At 39.1% G+C, this 18,709-nt stretch overlaps 4 protein-coding genes, 1 non-coding gene and 1 pseudogene across 5 annotated transcripts; 3 read left to right on the forward strand and 3 right to left on the reverse strand.

Annotated features, from left to right (window-relative positions):
• The first annotated feature begins 185 nt into the window (after window positions 1-185).
• On the forward strand, window positions 186-258 carry TRNAR-UCU (transfer RNA arginine (anticodon UCU)). The gene has a single exon. It is a non-coding gene; the product is annotated as a tRNA-Arg (tRNA).
• A 1,057-nt stretch (window positions 259-1,315) lies between these two features.
• Window positions 1,316-4,215, forward strand: LOC108840403 (wall-associated receptor kinase-like 17). Its single transcript, XM_018613233.2, has 3 exons — window positions 1,316-2,400; window positions 2,509-2,622; window positions 2,711-4,215. Exons 1-3 carry the CDS (start codon window positions 1,416-1,418, stop codon window positions 3,946-3,948), a joined length of 2,337 nt encoding a protein of 778 aa, XP_018468735.1. The 5' UTR covers window positions 1,316-1,415; the 3' UTR covers window positions 3,949-4,215.
• Window positions 4,216-4,834: 619 nt separating this feature from the next.
• Window positions 4,835-9,507, reverse strand: LOC108839558 (protein arginine N-methyltransferase 1.5-like; annotated as a pseudogene).
• A 311-nt stretch (window positions 9,508-9,818) lies between these two features.
• On the reverse strand, window positions 9,819-11,254 carry LOC108825237 (uncharacterized). Its single transcript, XM_018598558.2, has 4 exons — window positions 11,091-11,254; window positions 10,892-10,994; window positions 10,414-10,628; window positions 9,819-10,289 (listed from the first exon to the last, which is right to left on the reverse strand). Exons 2-4 carry the CDS (start codon window positions 10,979-10,981, stop codon window positions 10,007-10,009), a joined length of 588 nt encoding a protein of 195 aa, XP_018454060.1. The 5' UTR covers window positions 10,982-10,994; window positions 11,091-11,254; the 3' UTR covers window positions 9,819-10,006.
• Window positions 11,255-13,400: 2,146 nt separating this feature from the next.
• On the forward strand, window positions 13,401-15,416 carry LOC108816686 (glucan endo-1,3-beta-glucosidase 5). The gene is made up of 2 exons (XM_018589255.2): window positions 13,401-14,113; window positions 14,186-15,416. The coding sequence occupies exons 1-2, from the start codon at window positions 13,770-13,772 to the stop codon at window positions 15,297-15,299; spliced, it is 1,458 nt and encodes a 485-aa protein (XP_018444757.1). The 5' UTR covers window positions 13,401-13,769; the 3' UTR covers window positions 15,300-15,416.
• Window positions 15,417-16,474: 1,058 nt separating this feature from the next.
• Window positions 16,475-18,675, reverse strand: LOC108843277 (serine/threonine-protein kinase STY13). Its single transcript, XM_018616437.2, has 3 exons — window positions 18,402-18,675; window positions 17,058-18,001; window positions 16,475-16,973 (listed from the first exon to the last, which is right to left on the reverse strand). The coding sequence occupies exons 2-3, from the start codon at window positions 17,957-17,959 to the stop codon at window positions 16,634-16,636; spliced, it is 1,242 nt and encodes a 413-aa protein (XP_018471939.1). The 5' UTR covers window positions 17,960-18,001; window positions 18,402-18,675; the 3' UTR covers window positions 16,475-16,633.
• Between the last annotated feature and the right edge of the window lie 34 nt (window positions 18,676-18,709).

Genomic DNA, 18,709 nt, shown 5'->3' on the forward strand with positions numbered 1-18,709 from the left:
TATTGTATGAAGGCTAAGAAATCTCATAGAACATACAATATATTATTCATTAGACCATGTGTGCTTGCTGTTGATCTCCAAGTTTAGGCGGGAAGAGAAAGATCTTGATATTACAACGAACTTTAACATCGTAGTAAATATCTTGGATTGTCTAGATATTTAGAGATCAGTAGAGGTAAAAAAAAGCACACATGGCCTAATGGATAAGGCGCTTGACTTCTAATCAAGCGATTGTGGGTTTGAGTCCCACTGGGTGTGTTTTCCAGTTTTTGACCTGTTGGTAAATACTTTTTTTTTTGTTTTCTTTTCAACTTTCTTATAAAGTGAATTTATGATTCATAAAGGACTTGTTATGCTCTTAGAGATACTCAAAGCTTGTTATAAAAATATAAAGTGAATTTATGATTCATAAGGTCCTTGTTATGCAACTGTCCTGGCATCCAAATTGGGTGCCGATTCAGAGTCTCACCATTCTGGGACAAGCGAGAGATTTTACAGGCACCGCAGAGCAAAACCAGCAGATGTTGGTTTGAGCATTACAGTCCTCAGGGGTTTGCAGCTCCCGATGGAAGTTGGATCTCAAGCATGAATGACCCCACACAGTCTTTTGCATTCATTTGTGCAAACTGCCATATGCATAACGGTGACTTGATCTCCAAGCATCATCCTTTACCTGAATCTTCTACTATGTGCTGGCTTCTAAAATTGTTTTGCAATGTGTTTCATGATTGCACATGACTTGCTAGGAAAGAGGAATTCCGCATACATCACGTATTATTATTGCCTCACTGTAACGCTCTCTCCTGTTTCCGCTTTACATGCCACAGACTCTCTGGTTATTGACTGAAACTAGTGAAGTGGTTAATAGCAGCAGCTCAACTAGTGAACGTGGGAATCACCTCAGCTGCAGCAACTGCCCAATCTTAGTAAAGATCCATTTAACTGAAGAACAAGGATTTCGTGTGCTTGTGGATGCGAGTATTCGTTCAGGTAGTTTTCTTGCCATGAGTTACAGTTTTGATTCCGGCCTGGTGCTTGTTATACGCTTTTGGGGTTTAAAATTTGTTAACTATCTTTACCTTTACAGACTGTCTTTGTATTTTATTAATGTTTTCACTTTGAATTTGGATCATATTCAATATCAATACTGTAAACTGCATGTGCAAGAATACTTGTTTTTTTTAAAGAAAAACTATACTGTAAAGCACTTTAAGGTTAATAAACTTTGCACTACCAAATTTTAAAACCAGATAAATGAAGCTTAACGCCAAATTAGTGATCTGATCGAGGAAAAAAAAAACAATGCTAAAAAGTATTCAAGATGAGGACTATTAGTGGAGGGAAGTTTATTCTCTGTCTCCACTGTCTATTTTAGCAAACAAAGAGATCAAAACTGTTTTTGAGTAGGAAACACTATGAGCTGCAAAAATCAAAACTTCTCTGGTTTCTTGATTCTAATCAAGCTGTTGTTGTTATTCTTGGTGATCTTTTATTCTGCAGTTCTCCATGCTTCAAGCTCTTGTCTAACTGAATGCGGAGGAGTCCAAATCCAATACCCTTTTGGAACCGGAAGTAGCTGCTACCTGGAGAAGGCTTACAACATCGACTGTCGTCGCAATACGTCAAGAAAGCTCGTCCCTTTCCTCTCTATAAATGGCCAAGAAGTAGAAGTTGTGAATATCTCTCTTCCGTATGAAAATGGTATTTATGATTCTCTGTCATTCGCGTCAGTTCGTATCAGATTCCCGATCATATCAACAGGATGTTCAGCGGGAGGAAATGATTCAGTGGGATCAGATCTGAACTTGAAGGGTACCCCATTTTTCGTTCACGGTAAAAACAGACTTGTAGCGGCTGGTTGCAACAGCAAAGTGTTCTTGACACATATAAGCCCCAACATGGTGGGATGCGAGTTGAATTGCAGTTTGTCCACAGAGCCAAGTAGAGATAGCATCCCTTTTTTCAACACTGTAGGGTGCTCGAACACCAACGGTTGTACAGAGAACAGACAGGAAGAAACAGGATGCGATGGTAACGGATGTTGTCAGACGAGTCTACCTGACGAGCCTAGACAAGTTATTGGTATCAGAATAGAGAGCAAAGATGATGTAAGCTCAAGGACAACGAGAGAAGACCCTTGTAGGGTTGCCTTCTTAACAGATGAACTGTACACTTTGGCGAATGCGATAGTGCCAAGAGAGTTATTTGCTAAGAGATATGCTACACTTAGCCTAGGATGGGTAATACAAACGAAGAATCATTGGTTCCTCAACTCCTTGGTCAGTAAACCTGAAAATTATTGTTATTACGATGGAAGCAACATTTCTGAGAGCAGTTATGCAAGTTGTGGATGCAACAGTGGTTACAACGGTAACCCATATGATTCGGTTGGATGCAGAGGTCAGTATAAGTTTCTTCCCTCTCTCTCTCTCTCTCTCTACTTGAATTATTTCTAGATGCTGTAATTATAAGATTTGATTATAAAATTGTGTGATCTTTCGAACCTAGATGTTGATGAATGTAGCATCACACCCGACAACTGTATAGAAACAGCTAAATGTGAGAACTATCCTGGAGGCTATCGCTGCGTGGGTGACGGCAAGACTAAAGCAATAATTATAGGTAAGTAGTAGTATTTTCCCTCCACATTGAACCGCAGCTTTAAAAAACACTGATGATTAAACTATAATGTTCTTGTGCGAATTGGCAGGTGCGAGTACAGGTTTTGGCATCTTAATCGTAGCTGGTGGAGTATGGTGGTTGAGAAAATTTATAATAAAGAGAAGGGTGACAAAGAGGCAGAAGAAGTTCTTCAAACGTAATGGAGGGCTACTGTTGCAACAAGAGCTAAGCACGAGAGAACAGAATGTTGAAACAACAAGGATATTCAGCTCAAGAGAGTTGGAGAAAGCCACCGAAAACTTCAGCGAAAACAGAGTTCTCGGACAGGGAGGTCAAGGCACTGTGTACAAAGGTATGCTTGTCGATGGTAGTACCGTTGCAGTGAAGAAATCCAAAGTTATAGATGAAGACAAACTACAAGAGTTCATCAACGAGGTGGTGATTCTCTCTCAGATCAACCATAGACACATAGTCAAACTATTGGGATGTTGTCTTGAGACAGAAGTTCCTATTTTAGTTTACGAATTTATCCTCAACGGAAACCTTTTCAAGCATATCCATGAAGAGTCTGATGATGATTACACTATGAACTGGGGAATGCGTCTACGCATAGCTGTGGACGTGGCAGGAGCTCTCTCTTATCTTCACTCTTCAGCAAGTTCTCCGATTTATCACAGAGATGTCAAGTCAACAAACATACTACTAGACGAGAAGCACCGAGCCAAGGTGGCTGATTTTGGAACATCAAGGTCAGTTACAATAGATCAAACTCATTGGACAACTGTTGTTTCGGGTACGGTTGGTTATGTAGATCCAGAGTATTACCGGTCCAGCCAATACACAGACAAGAGTGATGTTTACAGCTTTGGAGTCGTACTAGCGGAACTTATTACTGGAGATAAGCCTGTCATAAAAGTACAAAACACTCAAGAAATAATAAGCTTGGCAGAGCATTTCAGACTCGCCATGAAAGAAGAGAGGCTTTCGGATATTATGGATGCTCGAATAAAAGATGATTGCAAACCGGAACAAGTAACTGCAGTGGCAAATCTGGCGGTGAAGTGTTTGAGCTCCAAAGGAAAGAAACGGCCAAATATGAGACAAGTTTTTATGGAGTTGGAGAGAATTTGTACTGCTCCAGAGGATTCACAGGTGCAGCAAATTCACATTGATGAAGAAGATGAAGAGGAGGAAGATGAAGAAGAAAGAAATTTTATAAACAAGGGGGATTCTTGGAGCGTTGGCGTGACTGCTCCTGCCTTTAGTATTGATACTTCACCTTCTTCTTCAGATGCTGAACCACTGTTTTCTCGTTTGACATGGTGACTCAAACAGACTGTAATAAAGGTGAATATATTTGATATTCTTGTGAAAATGTACGAGTAGTAAGAGTGGTAAGTCTGTAAGTTGTGGCTCTGAATTTTCGCTTTAGATTTAAAACATTGTCTCTGTATTTATGTGTGTTTGAGGTTATGTATTTGTAATTTATGGTTAACATTTAGTTGTTTGTATTTGTTTCTTAACTTTGATGGCATACAATTTACTCGTTGTAATTTATGGTTGACATTTAGTTGTTTGTATTTGTTTCTTAACTTTGATGGCATACAATTTACTCGTTCAGGTTAAACTTTTCTCTATAAATTGCTAATATTTGAGCTGACAACATTTTGATTCTGATCTGTTTCAACAAGACAATAGGGTCATCACTTTGTGGGTTTATTACATCTCTTAAAATTTCTTTACCTTTACAGAATGTCTCTGGACTTATGTTAGATCATCATATTCACTTAATAGATTAGATACTATGAGGCCAGTTTATTAGTTTCGTATATTATCTTTTAAATTCACATTTTTAAATTCACAACTCAATGTTTTTGGAGTTTGCTAGTTATGAACGTGACTTTTGCAACAAAGAAACTGTATGTGCAAGTGCATGTACAATTTTATTATTTGTTTTTTTGAAAGATGACATTTTTTATTATTTGCAAAAGAAAAACAAAAAGTGATGATTGATCACCACTTTAAAGCTCAAAGCTTTTACACCATATTTAAAAAAGAAAAAGAAGCTTCCCGCCATATTATTGAGCTAGACTTAAGCACGAAAAAGAATAAGATGTGAGTAGCAATAAAATATTCAAAGATAAAGGTGGCCATTAGTGGGAGAAAGTTTATCTTCAGCCTCCGCTGACCAAAGCTATGGAACAAAACTCAATATCAAAATCTGTTTTTTTTTGAGTTGAGAAACATGAGCTACAAATTTACAAATACGTGAGTTGCGAACACGAATCAATTCTAAAGAATAAGGTCAATAGAGATTTCATTTATTTGTAAACTTTGGTCTTTGTTTGACATAAAAATACAACACAACGATACATCACTTCATGATGTCTTGTCAAGTATCCTTTGATCCTAAAGGCCAACCCAGTAGGAACGGCCATTGGTGTTGTGCATCGGCGATGGAGTAGGCGAAGACACCGACCATTCATACCAAACCTGAACTCCAACATGAGAGGATCAATAACGGTTCGAAATACTAAGAGAGTTAATTGTGTACATTATGGTTTTAACATTAATTTTACCTTAGAGGAGCCACAACACCTCCAAAAGTGTACTTCTAATGGAGAATCAGGGTGGACCTCCACAGGCTTTCTCAATGGGAAAAAGATTGGGAACCTGCCAAAAGAAGCATGATGTTATATCAGTTTTCTTTTTAAGCAAGGGATTCAATACGAGAGAGCTGTTCATCTGTTTAATGGCATATTTAAACCATTACCAGCTGAACATGTTTGTGGTTGCCGTTGTAGGCTCGATCCCTAGATGGACATCTTTATACAGAACGGAATCAAAATAGCCAGCGAATCCTGTTTTTTTTTTTAGTTTATGTATGATCACAGCACATTAGTTTCATATTACGAAAAAACGGAGATAATATTTTTGACAGAAGACTGGAGATTCTTGTACCATGCACCAAGGCTGAGCCAGAGTCGCTTGGTAGATTGAAATGAAGCTTTTTGTAGCGTTGGTTGTTGGCTTTTGTCGAGAAGTTTGGATGAGTAAAAGTGAAAACCTAAGTGAGACCAAAACAAAACCCCTGAGATTAAGAGATCGACAAGACTTGCATATATGTATTCAAAGAGAATGCTATAAGCTATTAAGCGATCCTGAAGACACAGAAGGAGACTCACAGATTGGGAAGGAGCAAGTTTAGCTACACTGTGCAATTTGACTACATAAGCAGTTTCAAAGTGCGCAAGATCCTTATGAGCCTTAACCTGCCAATTAGTGTAAAAGTCTAAGCTGAACTGAAAATTCTTGTGAAAAAAGAGTACACAGCAGAAACCAGAAGGACCTACGTCATTGTAAAGCTTCGAAGCTGTTACAGGTTGTATGAAACTTGTATACCTACAATAGTAACAATGATTACTCAAGTTAGAGAAACAGAAGAACAAATGTAACGTTCTTCAAGCGTAAAACTTAGAGCATAGTTTTCTTATGGAAATTAGACTTAGGAAGGAGTACACATACGAGGATGGTATTGAAATTCCATCTGGCTTCAGAAACCTTTGGGCTCCATCAAGACACTCAGGAGAGAGTTCATTGTCTCCAAAAGAACCCAGCAGCTCGCTAACCTGAAGAACAGAGGCACACGAGAATAAGATGAACTGTATCTGTATACTGTCGGCGTCAGTAATATCTACCAAAATATATTTCATACTGACCAATATATCAGCTTTCTCCGAAGCACTCCAAAAACGCATGTCGCAGGATATTATCGTAACAATCCCTCCCCACCCTTCCATCTTAACCAAATTCTGTCAGATAGGATAACAATACTCTATGAGTTCATAAAACTGATTTTCATGTACAAAAGAAACAACGTAATACTTAGCAATGTTTCAATTGAGACAGTTGCCGACAACTCACATGGAGCGTTACAACTGCATTAGGGTTCTTTTCGACAGCATAAACTTTAATCTTGCGACCAGTTTCTTCAGCTGCCTGGGAAAAGAAACCAATGAACACAATTGATCCAAAAAAATGAATTTTGAAGTTTCAGTTGTGATCACTGCATCGGAACTTTACCTGCAATGATGCCCTCACAAGGGGTCCTCTTCCTGCTCCCACAACCATCAAGACCTACAAACTATAACTTTAGTACTATTGAAGTAAGTAATTAATAAGGATACCAGATACAAAAATTTATAAATGAAAATGCCACATGTAACTTATGAAATCATAACATTGACAAGTGACATACAGTAGTTAACTCGGACGCTTTTTCATCAGGGACCCTGTCCACCAAGGCTTTAGCAACTGCTCTTTGATACTAGCAACACAAAGATGGAAAAAAGTTAGGCATGACATAAAATCCAACCGCAAACCGAAGCAGGAATAGAAGGGTAGTCCAGAAACAGAGGTGTTAAAATTTAAGACGTGAAAGAAATAAACTAGCATACGCAACATACTTGGATGTATTTAGTAGAGTCTCTCTCAAACGTCTCATAGGTTTGGGCTTCGAGGTATCAGAGGCTGTATTCCAAAAAACAGTAGAAACTCTTTACAGTAAGAACTGAGCATTTTCGTAGGAACATATTCTGATGGACAGACGGAAATAAGTATTACTTATAAACATAGACTAACCTGCAGGGGTGCCTGCAAAAAATCTCTGTAGCCAAGCTGTAAAAGGAATAAAAGAACTGTCAGATTTGAGTTTGGTTCTGCCTCCTTGCAACTCTTGTGGTTAAAAAAACTTGAAATAACTGAGACAAAGGATCCAGCAAACGACCTCTATACGTTCCTGTTCAGGAAGAGGTTCCATTTTCTGGAACAGATAAGCAACATAGTCCAAATATGACCGCAGGGGATGCCTCTGCCTACCTGAGAACCCAAAACATTTGGAAGCTTATTAAGAGATAACCCTATATACAAAAATACAAATTGATTTTTTTCAAGAAAATGGAACGCTTTTGCTTATAGATGATGCCAATAAATAGAGCTACGGAAAAATTAAGTAAAAAGCCACAGAGGTCAACAGCTAACTATTAGCGGAGAAAAGAAAATACAGAAAAGTTACCCTCAGTGTTAGAATCAGAAGCCTTTGGAAGATTATGAACAGGCTTTCCAGAAACTACAACCTGCAATTACAGGATTGGTGATAATGAACCCTAGGATGAGAGAAATAGATATATATTTTCTTAATCTACAGAGGATTCTTATCACAGAATGACAGTACATAAAGAGTCTTGACACTTATATTTAGTGATCTACAAATAAAAAGACTAAGCGTAGTTTTACCTGGGCAGCATGATCAAAAAATCCTGCTATTAGCTTTTGGTGGCGTTTTGACAAGCAAGGATAACCCCGAGCATTTGTTAAGAACGACTGCAAAGCAATATTAGAAGCATTTTGTGAATTACAGGACTTCAAGTCGAGTTTATAATATTGTGGTATATAGGTGGGCACTTACATCAGTGCTTAATATAGCTGCCCTGACAGACTCTCCCATCCAGCGTCCAAGTGAATTCTCAGAGGGTAGTGTACTCCTAGATAAGAGACATGGTGTTTTTTACGGAGGGAGAAATTTTGAGTTCACATTAAAAAAAAAAAGAATCAAGAGTTCTCTCAACTCACATCACATCAAGAGCAACAGACAGCTTACTGTCATGCTCACAAAGAAGACGAAACGAGTTCCACAGTTCCCAGGAATCAGTCTACACAGAAGCGAGTAAATATTAAAGCCATCATGACAACAACACGAGCTGCTAAGAACATCCATTTGTATTTATAGATTTGTAAAAAGGCCAATAGACACAAGCAGCCTCAAAAAAAATCTGAGAAGGCACAAAAAGAAAGAACAGTCTAAAGTTTGCATTAAATTTTGTCCAACGACTTACCAGACCCTCTGAAGTAGCATCCATTGAATCACCATCAGACTTAACCAGCGGAACCCTTAGCCATAACTTCAATGCAGAACGACATTTAAACAAAACAAAAGAAATAACAAGGAATAAAATGTTAGAGCTTGACTGAAGATCCGCTTGTAAAGAATAAAAACTTGACTGAATGCAAGAAAATCATAAACCACCTGCAAGTTAGTCAGCCCTTGTAAGATCTGGTTTACACATCTGGCATAATTAGCACACGAGGTCCCTTTAGGAGTAGGAGAAGACACGCCTACAACAAATAACAAACATTCTCTTCACGCACCATCAATCTAACTACAATTTATGGACTGATAAGCACCTGTAAGGAGAGATGTGTAGCCCAGGCTATTTCTTGCTTCAATGTGGTTTCAGAATCCATTCGTAAGACCTCATCTTCAGAATCCAAGTCAATCCACGAACTAATTTTCCCTAAAGAATGAGAGTTGAACCACTAATTGAAATAAACTTGGTTATTTGAAAACCAACACTATAGAACATAGCTAGAAGAAGCAAAAGAGAAACATACCAACAACATGGCTGCTCCACTAAGAAGGTGACAAGACTAAGTCAGAGCCAGAGACTGGAAGAGCCTGAGTTTCCGAACTGTTTCCTTCAACTAAGCTCGGTCTATACGAAGGGTTCATCTGAGTAAATAATAACATTACACAAAGAGAGAAAAGGAAACTCTTTTTTTTTAGAGACACGGAACTCTCTGAATCAATTAGACAAGGGCGAGAAACGAACCAGAGGAGCAAGGACATAGTCAAAGCCGCCGGTGGAGATGTGGAAGGAGAGAAGAGAAGGAACATCGTCTGAGAAATCAGTCTCAACGCCGCAGTACCTGGACTCACTCCTCTCCCATCCTCCTCTCTCTCCCAGCGGCATCTTTCGAGCTTACAAGGAGTGACTGAATCGAAGATGGAAAGCGAGACTAGGTCGTTGAAAGCCTAAGTTACAAAGAAAAAAAGGAAAAAGGTTTTTGAAGGGTTTAGTTTAACAGATATGCAGTTTATATAGATAAAGAAAGTTTCTACCAATTTTTTGTTGTTTATAATTTTGTAGGTTTTGATATATATTTCAGGTACAGTAACAGATTTCAATATATAACTAATGTTATATATTATTCAATTGTTATTGGTTGAGAATCAATAAAAATAGTCAATTTGATAAATTCATGTATGATTAAACATTAATTGTTGTTGTTTTAATATTTATAAAAATTCTAAAAAATTATCTTAACGAAATAGAGAGAATACTTTGTTCGAAGTAAGATAAATCCAAATCAAAATATTATTTAAGCAAGAATCTGACTGAGTAGAGAGACATATACAACTTTGAGAATCACAGTGCATTAAGCTGCACAAGCAATTCATAGCATCTTTAAAATCAAATGTATTTTAACAAAAGAAAACTATTACTACACCCCAATACCAATAAGCAGATGCAGATCGTTCATTCTCTCAAGCATCAATCTTGAGGTTAACATCCCTGGAGGAAGAGTTCCCATCGCCGTTTCTGTTTTCAGCTTCATCCAAATGGTCTTCACGGGCGTTATCAGCTAGCATCAGAGCCACCAGCCAGAAAAGACACGAGTCCAATGACACAAATGCACCTCCACCTAGCAGACCAGTCTTAGCTGTGGGGCAGCTGGTCTCTAAGTTCCTGTGTACATTACGGGTCAAGTGAAGTTGCTCTGTAATGGTTGGCCATAGCAACAGAGACAGTGCCAGTCCAGATGTTATCCTACAAGACAAAAAAAAATCATAGGCCACAAACAACTCTGTTATAATAAAAAAAAATATACACCATGACAATACAATGAACCAATGACAGAAAGTAAAATGAAAAGAAGAGAGGAGATGCTTACAAGGCAATGTTGAAGAAGACAGAGAAGCTGGTGCTTTTGAACAAGACAGAGTTGGGAACAGACCTTCCCTTGTAAGAGATGAACAAGGATTTGTATCCTGCAACGGTGCAGGCAAGGAGAAAAGCGGCAGAAAGGTAACCCAAGGCAACAGTTGGATCAGATGGATATTTGCAGATGACTACTCCCTTTCCGTTTATTGGAATTCCAGACGCAGGCTAAGATTTAAAATAATAGTAATAATCTCATAATCAGACAACAACGAGAAGCATCCTAGACAAACAGTAAATCAAGATAGATTTATTATCATAATGAAGCTGTAACAAGTGCTGGTTATAACTGTTTGATACATATGACGCGATAAAATTACGGAGTGAGATTAATGTAATTACGAACAAATCTAACTTGCGATTTTCAGCATCATTCAAAGTTTTCTTGAGAAAAGACTAGCCAGCCGACACACATGAGATATAGTATGTACCTTCTTGTTCTCAGCGATGACTCCGAGAATAAACGACAAGACACCAAACAAAGACACGATCAACGACATCTGTTTCATAGTAACCGCCATTTTTTTGCTTCTCCTATGTATCGGAGGATCACAAAGTTATAAAATTCAATTTCCCCTAAATGGAAAAAAAATACACACACACAGACAATTTTCGACAAAGAACACTTACAGATGATGTGGTTCGATTTGATTGTGATTTGGGAGACGTGAAGATGATAACTTGTCAAGTTGCACTGAGAATTCGGATGATCCCTCAAAAGTCTCCGCGTTCACGAGAGTCTGAAAGATTCTTGTTGACCTTTTTATATTTCTTAATTCTTTATCTGCGTCTGAGTTACAGAAAAAAAAAAAATTATCTGCGTCTATATCTGAATGTTGGTACTGGGCTTCATAATCGGCCCAAATAATAAAAGAAACCCATTTTTATATATGTATCAACAAGTCAGATTGTCAAGTTTTAGGCTCAGAAAAGTTACAATACCGACCAGAATTGGCTACCAGCCTACTACACCGTTGACGGTCCACACCATTGGATGCTATCTCTATCACTCTACACTACCCCCTCCACCTTTTACTTGTCCCTTATCACTTCCCTTTTTCATCTGAGTAATATTTCATTTTTTTAAATGCTACTTCAATCCTGCAGAATCGAATCAAATGAAATCAAACCAACCGGTCACTTTCTTGATTATGAGTATGATTACTCTTTTCTAAATGGGATTTTGTTGTCCCTCGGAAAAGATGACAGCTCTTTTGCTTTCTCTTCTGAGATTGCAAAAGTTTATATAACCTACGATTGATTGAGTGGATATAATGATTTTTGGTTTGACTTATTTTGTTTTTTTTGCTTGGTTAAACCAATCAAATGTAACAGATAAGTTTCAGTAGGTTGAATCTCGCTATCCTAAAGTCGAACCGACTTTTAAGTTTCACAACGTTTTCTTTTACCAATCGACCGACGTCTGATGATGCCTTTTATGTCATTCACTTGTTCCACGTCAGACTTTCCAAACAAAATAGTGTGAACACATACACTGGTTATAAAAATAATGCTCGTCTTCTTGACAAGTATTGTGTTGTTTTTGCTTATTGATGATGGAAATGAGTAGTAGGGTTTGCCAGCTCACACGTGTAAGAATATCTGAAAGCGTTACTTGAGCTGAGAGATCAAAGATTTGATTGATGACTGATATTGTGGTTGAGAATGAAGGAAGTCGGTGAAAAATGTCCACCACGGAACAATCTGGACTACAATACCTTGCAATTGCTGCCCGCTATTTATAAAACGTCGAAAAGTATTAAATGCCTTTATTGAGTTGTTGTAATGGATTTCTTTTTCAATGATCCAGTAATTCACAACACCCCAGCAACTAGACCAGCAACTAAGAAAACGTGTACATCTTGTACCTGAAAATGCAGTTAAAGAAGAAAAAAACATGAGAAATAGATCATCATATTTCATATTTTTCTATGCATGCCCGGTATATGATTTTAGCTCTCATAGCAATTTAGATATCAAATTCCCAACATGACTTCTAATAAAATATTAACATCATTATCGGTTTGGTTTCAACTTCTAATCAATTTTGTTTTAGCTTGGATTGAGTTAGCAAATGTTGTTGAAGCTACAGAATGAGTTTCCAAAATCATTTTGAAGTTAGTAAAATTCTTTGCTTTAGGTTTCATATACATTGTTTACCAAAAAAAGTAAAAGGTTTCATTTACACCTCTCACATGATGAAATGAATCTATTGATATACATTTGTATTGCAATATTTTATTTTTTTCAGAAAGCAAGAGAAAGGTTTGCAACTTAGCTCTGAAAATATTGAATGGGCCGAGAAATGGGCTGAATAATAATATAAAGAGGAAAAAACGAGAGCCGCTTGAATGAGAAGAATAAATGGTTCCCTTCACCAGCCGTACCTGCCGACCTCTTTCATTTCTCTGTTTCACAAAGAAAATGTTTTTTTTTTCATATAGTATCATTCAACTTTAATTCCAAGAGCATCACGTAACACTGCTCCTCAATCTTTTAAAGATTCTTTTTCTTCTTCTTTTTTCTTCTTCTTTTTTCGCCTTACACCTCTGCTTGACCTCATCCACATGCCCCTGCCTCACATCAAACAAAATCTTATTTAGCAGTAGCTAAATCTAAAAACGGACAAAAATACAACCAATAGTCTTTAAAAATAATACTATTCAAATTTACAAAGCATCAAATTTAATTGTATCATATGCTTTCCAGTCTAACAAATTTGGTACTAGATAAAAATAACATATTTAAGATCAATTAAAGTTATTAAAATTAATTGATAAGTATACTTTAAGCAAACAAAGCAAACCAACACCTTATTAGTGGAAACAAAAACATTTAAACGTTTCTCTTTAACTATCTTTATTCTTATTTTTAAATTTACACAATAAATTGCTAATTTAAGATTAGTGTACCAATCAACAACACACCTTTCAGACATTGGGACAGACTCCAATAAAAAAGGCATTTTAGTTTATGTTCGATTCCTGCAACAACAACAAAAAAAAAGAGAGAGAAAACAAAAAACATTCTCAAGTTTCGTATACTTCACCGAGTTTCATTTTTAATTTCTTGAAACTTCTTGCTTCTTCTTGCCCAAATCCCACCCTAGAGTAGTATTAAAAGAAATAAAGCAATAATATATGCTATCAGGTGACTGAAACAAGATAAAATAATCTCTGTTCTTCTTCAAACTCAAGCTTCCAACTTCCACTGATTCTCATACATCTGAGCTCATCTTAACTAAAAAAGTTCAGATTTTTGTGCTGTTTTTGGGTGTTTACTATTTGTCTTTTTTTTTTTTGGTTTCCGATGTTGTCCAAAAGTGTTTTCGCTGTCTCTTTCGTAATCATTTCCCTGTACGGTAACTTGTTTACGGAAACCGAAGGGATCGGCGTGAACTGGGGCTCACAGGCGAGCCACCCGCTGCCTCCAGCGACGGTGGTGAGGCTTCTCAAGGACAACGGAATCCAAAAAGTGAAACTTTTCGAAGCCGACTCCGAGATTCTCAGTGCCCTGAGCCGGTCCGGGATCCAGGTCATGGTCGGGATCCCTAACGACTTGCTCGCTCCCATAGCCGGAAGCGTCGCCGTCGCAGAGAGATGGGTCTCTCAAAACGTCTCCGCTCACGTCTCCTCCAACGGCGTCGACATCAGGTTCGTCCTTTATGTCCTAAAAAAAAGCTCCACTCTTTAAACAGTTTGATGAGTAAAGATAGAAACTTTTAGGTACGTGGCGGTTGGGAACGAACCTTTCTTGAAGTCATTCAACGGAACGTTCGAAGGGATAACACTCCCTGCTCTACAGAACATACAGTCAGCTCTCATCAAAGCTGGTTTAGCCTCTCAGGTGAAAGTCACGGTCCCGCTTAACGCTGACGTGTACGAAAGCGCGTCGAATCTACCCTCGGACGGAGACTTCAGAGCCGAGATACGCGATCTCATGATCAGTATCGTCAAGTTTCTAAGCGACAACCAAGCTCCCTTCACCATCAACATCTACCCTTTCATCTCTCTCTACAACGACCCTCACTTCCCCGTGGAGTTCGCCTTCTTCGACGGAACGGGCTCTCCCGTCAACGACAATGGGAGAGTCTATGACAATGTCTTAGATGCGAACTACGATACTTTAGTCTGGTCCTTGCAGAAGAACGGGTTCGGTAACATGTCTATCATTGTTGGGGAAGTCGGGTGGCCTACGGATGGTGATAAGAACGCGAACTTGCAGTACGCGAGACGGTACAACCAAGGGTTTATGAACCGTCAGAAGGCTGGGAGAGGGACGCCGATGAGACCAGGGGCACTGGATGCTTACTTGTTCGGTCTTATAGACGAAGATGCTAAGAGCATTCAGCCTGGGAACTTTGAGAGACACTGGGGGATTTTCTACATCGATGGACAGCCTAAGTATCAGCTCAGCCTTGGTAACGCTAACGCCGGGCTGGTCCCTGCGAAGGGTGTGCGTCACATGGCGAAGAAATGGTGTGTTCTTGCGCCGTCGGCTAATCTTCAGGATCCTCAGCTGGGACCGAGTGTTAGTTACGCTTGTGATCATGCTGATTGTACTAGTCTTGGGTATGGTTCCTCTTGTGGTAGCTTGGATCTAGCGAAGAATGTTTCGTATGCGTTTAATAGCTATTATCAGGTGAGTGATCAGCTGGACAGTGCGTGTAAGTTCCCTGGGGGTCTCTCTGTGATCACTACGAGTGATCCCTCTGTTGGGAGTTGCAAGTTCAAGATAATGATCAAGTCGGGTTCTTCGGGTGGTGAAGCAAGAGGTAGGATGACACGATCAGGGACGGTGTTGCTACTCTTGTCGTGGTGTCTGTATATTGTTCTGTGAATACTGAAAGGAAGTTTGATGGTTTTGATTATTTCTTTTGGATATAAGTTTGGTGTTTTATTGATAAAAACTAAAAAACAATAATTGAGATTTATGTATTGATTACCTGCTTGATCTCTTAATTCTCTAAGAGCTGTTTGGCTGCTCACCATCTGTTTAAGGTTGATAAACGATTCTTCTTTATTACTGTATGAGAGACGAGTAACAGACGCTGAACCGAACAACCAAAAGCACACAGAACCCATACCACTTTCCCACCGTTTCTAATTGTACTTTGTTATGGTACTTGAAATGTATTACAAGTTTACAACTACAATACAGCAAGACTCCTCCCTTCGTAATTATCATGACTAGATTCAGTGAGACAAATATATTAAAAACTTGGTGCCGAGCTCCTATGTCAACCATTGAGAGATCTTGGGTACTTTGATTTGGAGAAGTTTTATTTCACAGCCTTCTACGTTTCTTTTAGTGAATAATAATGTTCAGTCTGCTTAGACAAAAGAAAGAAAAAGAGTAGCAAGTGGACATGTTATCTGCTGTACAGTGCTTTCGATGTGCTACATGAATGAAGGAAACATCAAAAGTTACCCATTCTTGAGTGGTCCCGAATCTTCTAAAAAACGAAGCTGATGCTTTTGGAGATTTGTCTCTTGATCTTATTATATCTGCATACATTTAGTAGATGCTATACTTTCCACCTTCCACAATAATCTAAAGGATAGCTATTTCGTTTTTTTTGGGCATACGCATATTAAAGTGTTGCAGTTTACCCTGTCTTATAGGTTACAAACATCAACCGCTGAGTCAAGTGATATGCGATGGCCAACTGAAACGTACGTATATGGGCCTAGGAGAACTCAGCGTGCGTTGGACATTTGTGAAACTTGATTTTCTCACATAAGAGGATTATGGAAACCAACCACACCTAGGGAACTTTGTATTCTTCTTCTTTCGAGTTTATTTGATGATCAGTAGTAATTAAGAAGAGAAACATATTCTCATAATCATTTCTCATGTCATACTTAGTGAGATGCTACTGATACACGAATTTAGAAGAGAGAGAGGGAGACAGACAGAATAAGGCATTCATCACACATCAAATGCCTCTTCTGTCCACAGTAGAGGACAATGAATTCAAGGAAAACTAAACCAAACACTTGAGACAGTCACAGTACATACCTTTTTTCTATATCATTAGTCTAAAATGGTTGGGTTACTTCTCCTATCATGGGAAAAGAGATACAAACGGATATTAAATATCAATACACACACACACACACACAAACTTACATATATCTAAAGCCCTTTCTTGCTCTCTCTCTCTCTCTCTCTTAGTCGATTGTCATTGGTTGCGTCATGCAACACCTGAAACGGGCTTTCCTCACAGTCGTCATTACCTCGGTTTCAGCCCCTTCAAGAAGATTGACAATCTCTGCGAAACAAGGACGGACTTCAGGGTCAGCATCCCAGCAACGCGTCATGATCTCCCCAAGCACAGGGAGACAATCCCCTGGGACCGTCGGACGCACTCCCCGGTTCACCACCGCGAATGCAGCTTGAACTGCAGTCATGTTCTGGAACGGTAACAGACCCGTTATCAACTCCCACAGCACGATCCCAAAGCTATACACGTCTACTTTCTGAGTGTAGGGTCTATGCTGGATCATCTCTCTGCATCAGCAAGTTAAGCTATATCTTATGACACTTGACGTTATAAAAAGACAAGATAAGGATAAAGACATCTATTCAACTTACGGCGCCATCCATCTGTAAGTTCCCGTCTCTGGTGTCATCCCTTCGGTCTGCACTTCAATTCTTGCAACGCCAAAATCAGCAATCTTGATGGAGCGATCAGCTGATATGAGGAGGTTATCTGACTTCAGATCCCTGTGTATAAAGTTTCGCTCATGGACATAAGCCATACCCCTAGCAACATCCAATGCCTGCTTAACAGCCAACTTCAAAGGCACAGCCCTGTTTTGTCTCTTAGTCAAAAACTGTCTGACCGAACCTCCTTTTGCATATTCAGTCACGATGCACAACACCATCGGTTTAATGCAGGCGCCGATAAACCTAACGATGTTGGGGTGTTTCAAAAACGAGAGCATAGAAACCTCCTGCTGAAACTGCTGTTCGAGGGCTTGTGCCTTTTCGGGACTGTTCTCTGGCCTCTCGAGTAGCTTGATGGCTACATCCTCTCCTTTGTAAGTCCCTCTGTACAGCTTACCAAACGCCCCTTGAGCAAAAGCGGGTCCCATGTGAAGCTTCCTAAGATCTATCGTCCACTCTTCATAGTTTGCGAGTCCCTGGGTTGGGTAGCTACCATTCATCAACGCTTGCGCTAAGGCATCATCGTTAAGCGCATGTGTAACTCTTCCGGGGCGAAACACGCTTTGTCCAACGGAGAGAGAGTAGGGATGGCGCATAGGTTTCAAACCGGGATGGCCGATGAGAGCATCGCTTGAACCAACGCTACTGTTATCCACAGACATGGAGACAGAGCCTCCGGCGTTACTTGTTTGCATACTGTCCGTGGACATGTTTGTACCATCTTCACCGAGCTTTTTGTAGAAGTCCTGGGTGAATGGGTAGTAATTGTGGTCGGTGTTGTGATTGCCAGCAGCGAGCACATCGAACCTTGGTGGTCCCTCAAGCATCCTTTTCAATCTTGTAGTCTTTCAAATCACTCCAATATTCACCTGAAACAAACAAACAAACAAAAAACCATAGTAAAGGAGACAAAAACCACAGTAAATAACATAACGTTGGTGAAAGCAGAGCAAGAAGCTTAGAAGAAATGAAAGTTCATGTTGTCCTACAACACCATCTTCTTCCTAAAATAGAAACCTACCTGTTATTATGTTACTACTACTAAAAGAATGAAACTTTAGGTAAATTAAGCTGAAACCAGATCCTTTGATTCTCTCAGCTCTCGTGGTTGTAAAAGGAAAAGAAAGTAATTTACTCCAACTAGGTAAAGTATCGCAACTTTCAATTCAAAGACTAACACACAACGAATGAGGTCAACAAAAGAAATTTTATTTTCCACAAACTCAAAACACAGATCCAATGAAGGGATAATCTGGAGGAAGGTTTTACCTAGAGCTTAATAGGCTCCAAAACCCCCGTGGATTTTGTGAGCTGGAGGAAGCACGAATCCTGTTCACTATGAGAAGGCTGATGATCGAAAGAAATCAAGATCGGAATCTCAAAAGCTTAGTTCCGATCAATCTCAGAGCTAGAAAGAGGTGGAGGAGGAGAGAGAGATGAGTCAGTCAGTCGTCGTCGTTGCTTCCCATTTACTTTGGTCTCCGTTACTTTGCTGGCATATTCGTTTCTTTATTTATTGGGAGGACAGCTCTCTCTCTCTCTCTCTCTCTCTCTCTCTCTCTCTCTCTCTCACTCTC

Source organism: Raphanus sativus, chromosome 2 (genome assembly GCF_000801105.2).
Source record: "Raphanus sativus cultivar WK10039 chromosome 2, ASM80110v3, whole genome shotgun sequence".
Taxonomy (NCBI): Eukaryota; Viridiplantae; Streptophyta; class Magnoliopsida; order Brassicales; family Brassicaceae; genus Raphanus; species Raphanus sativus.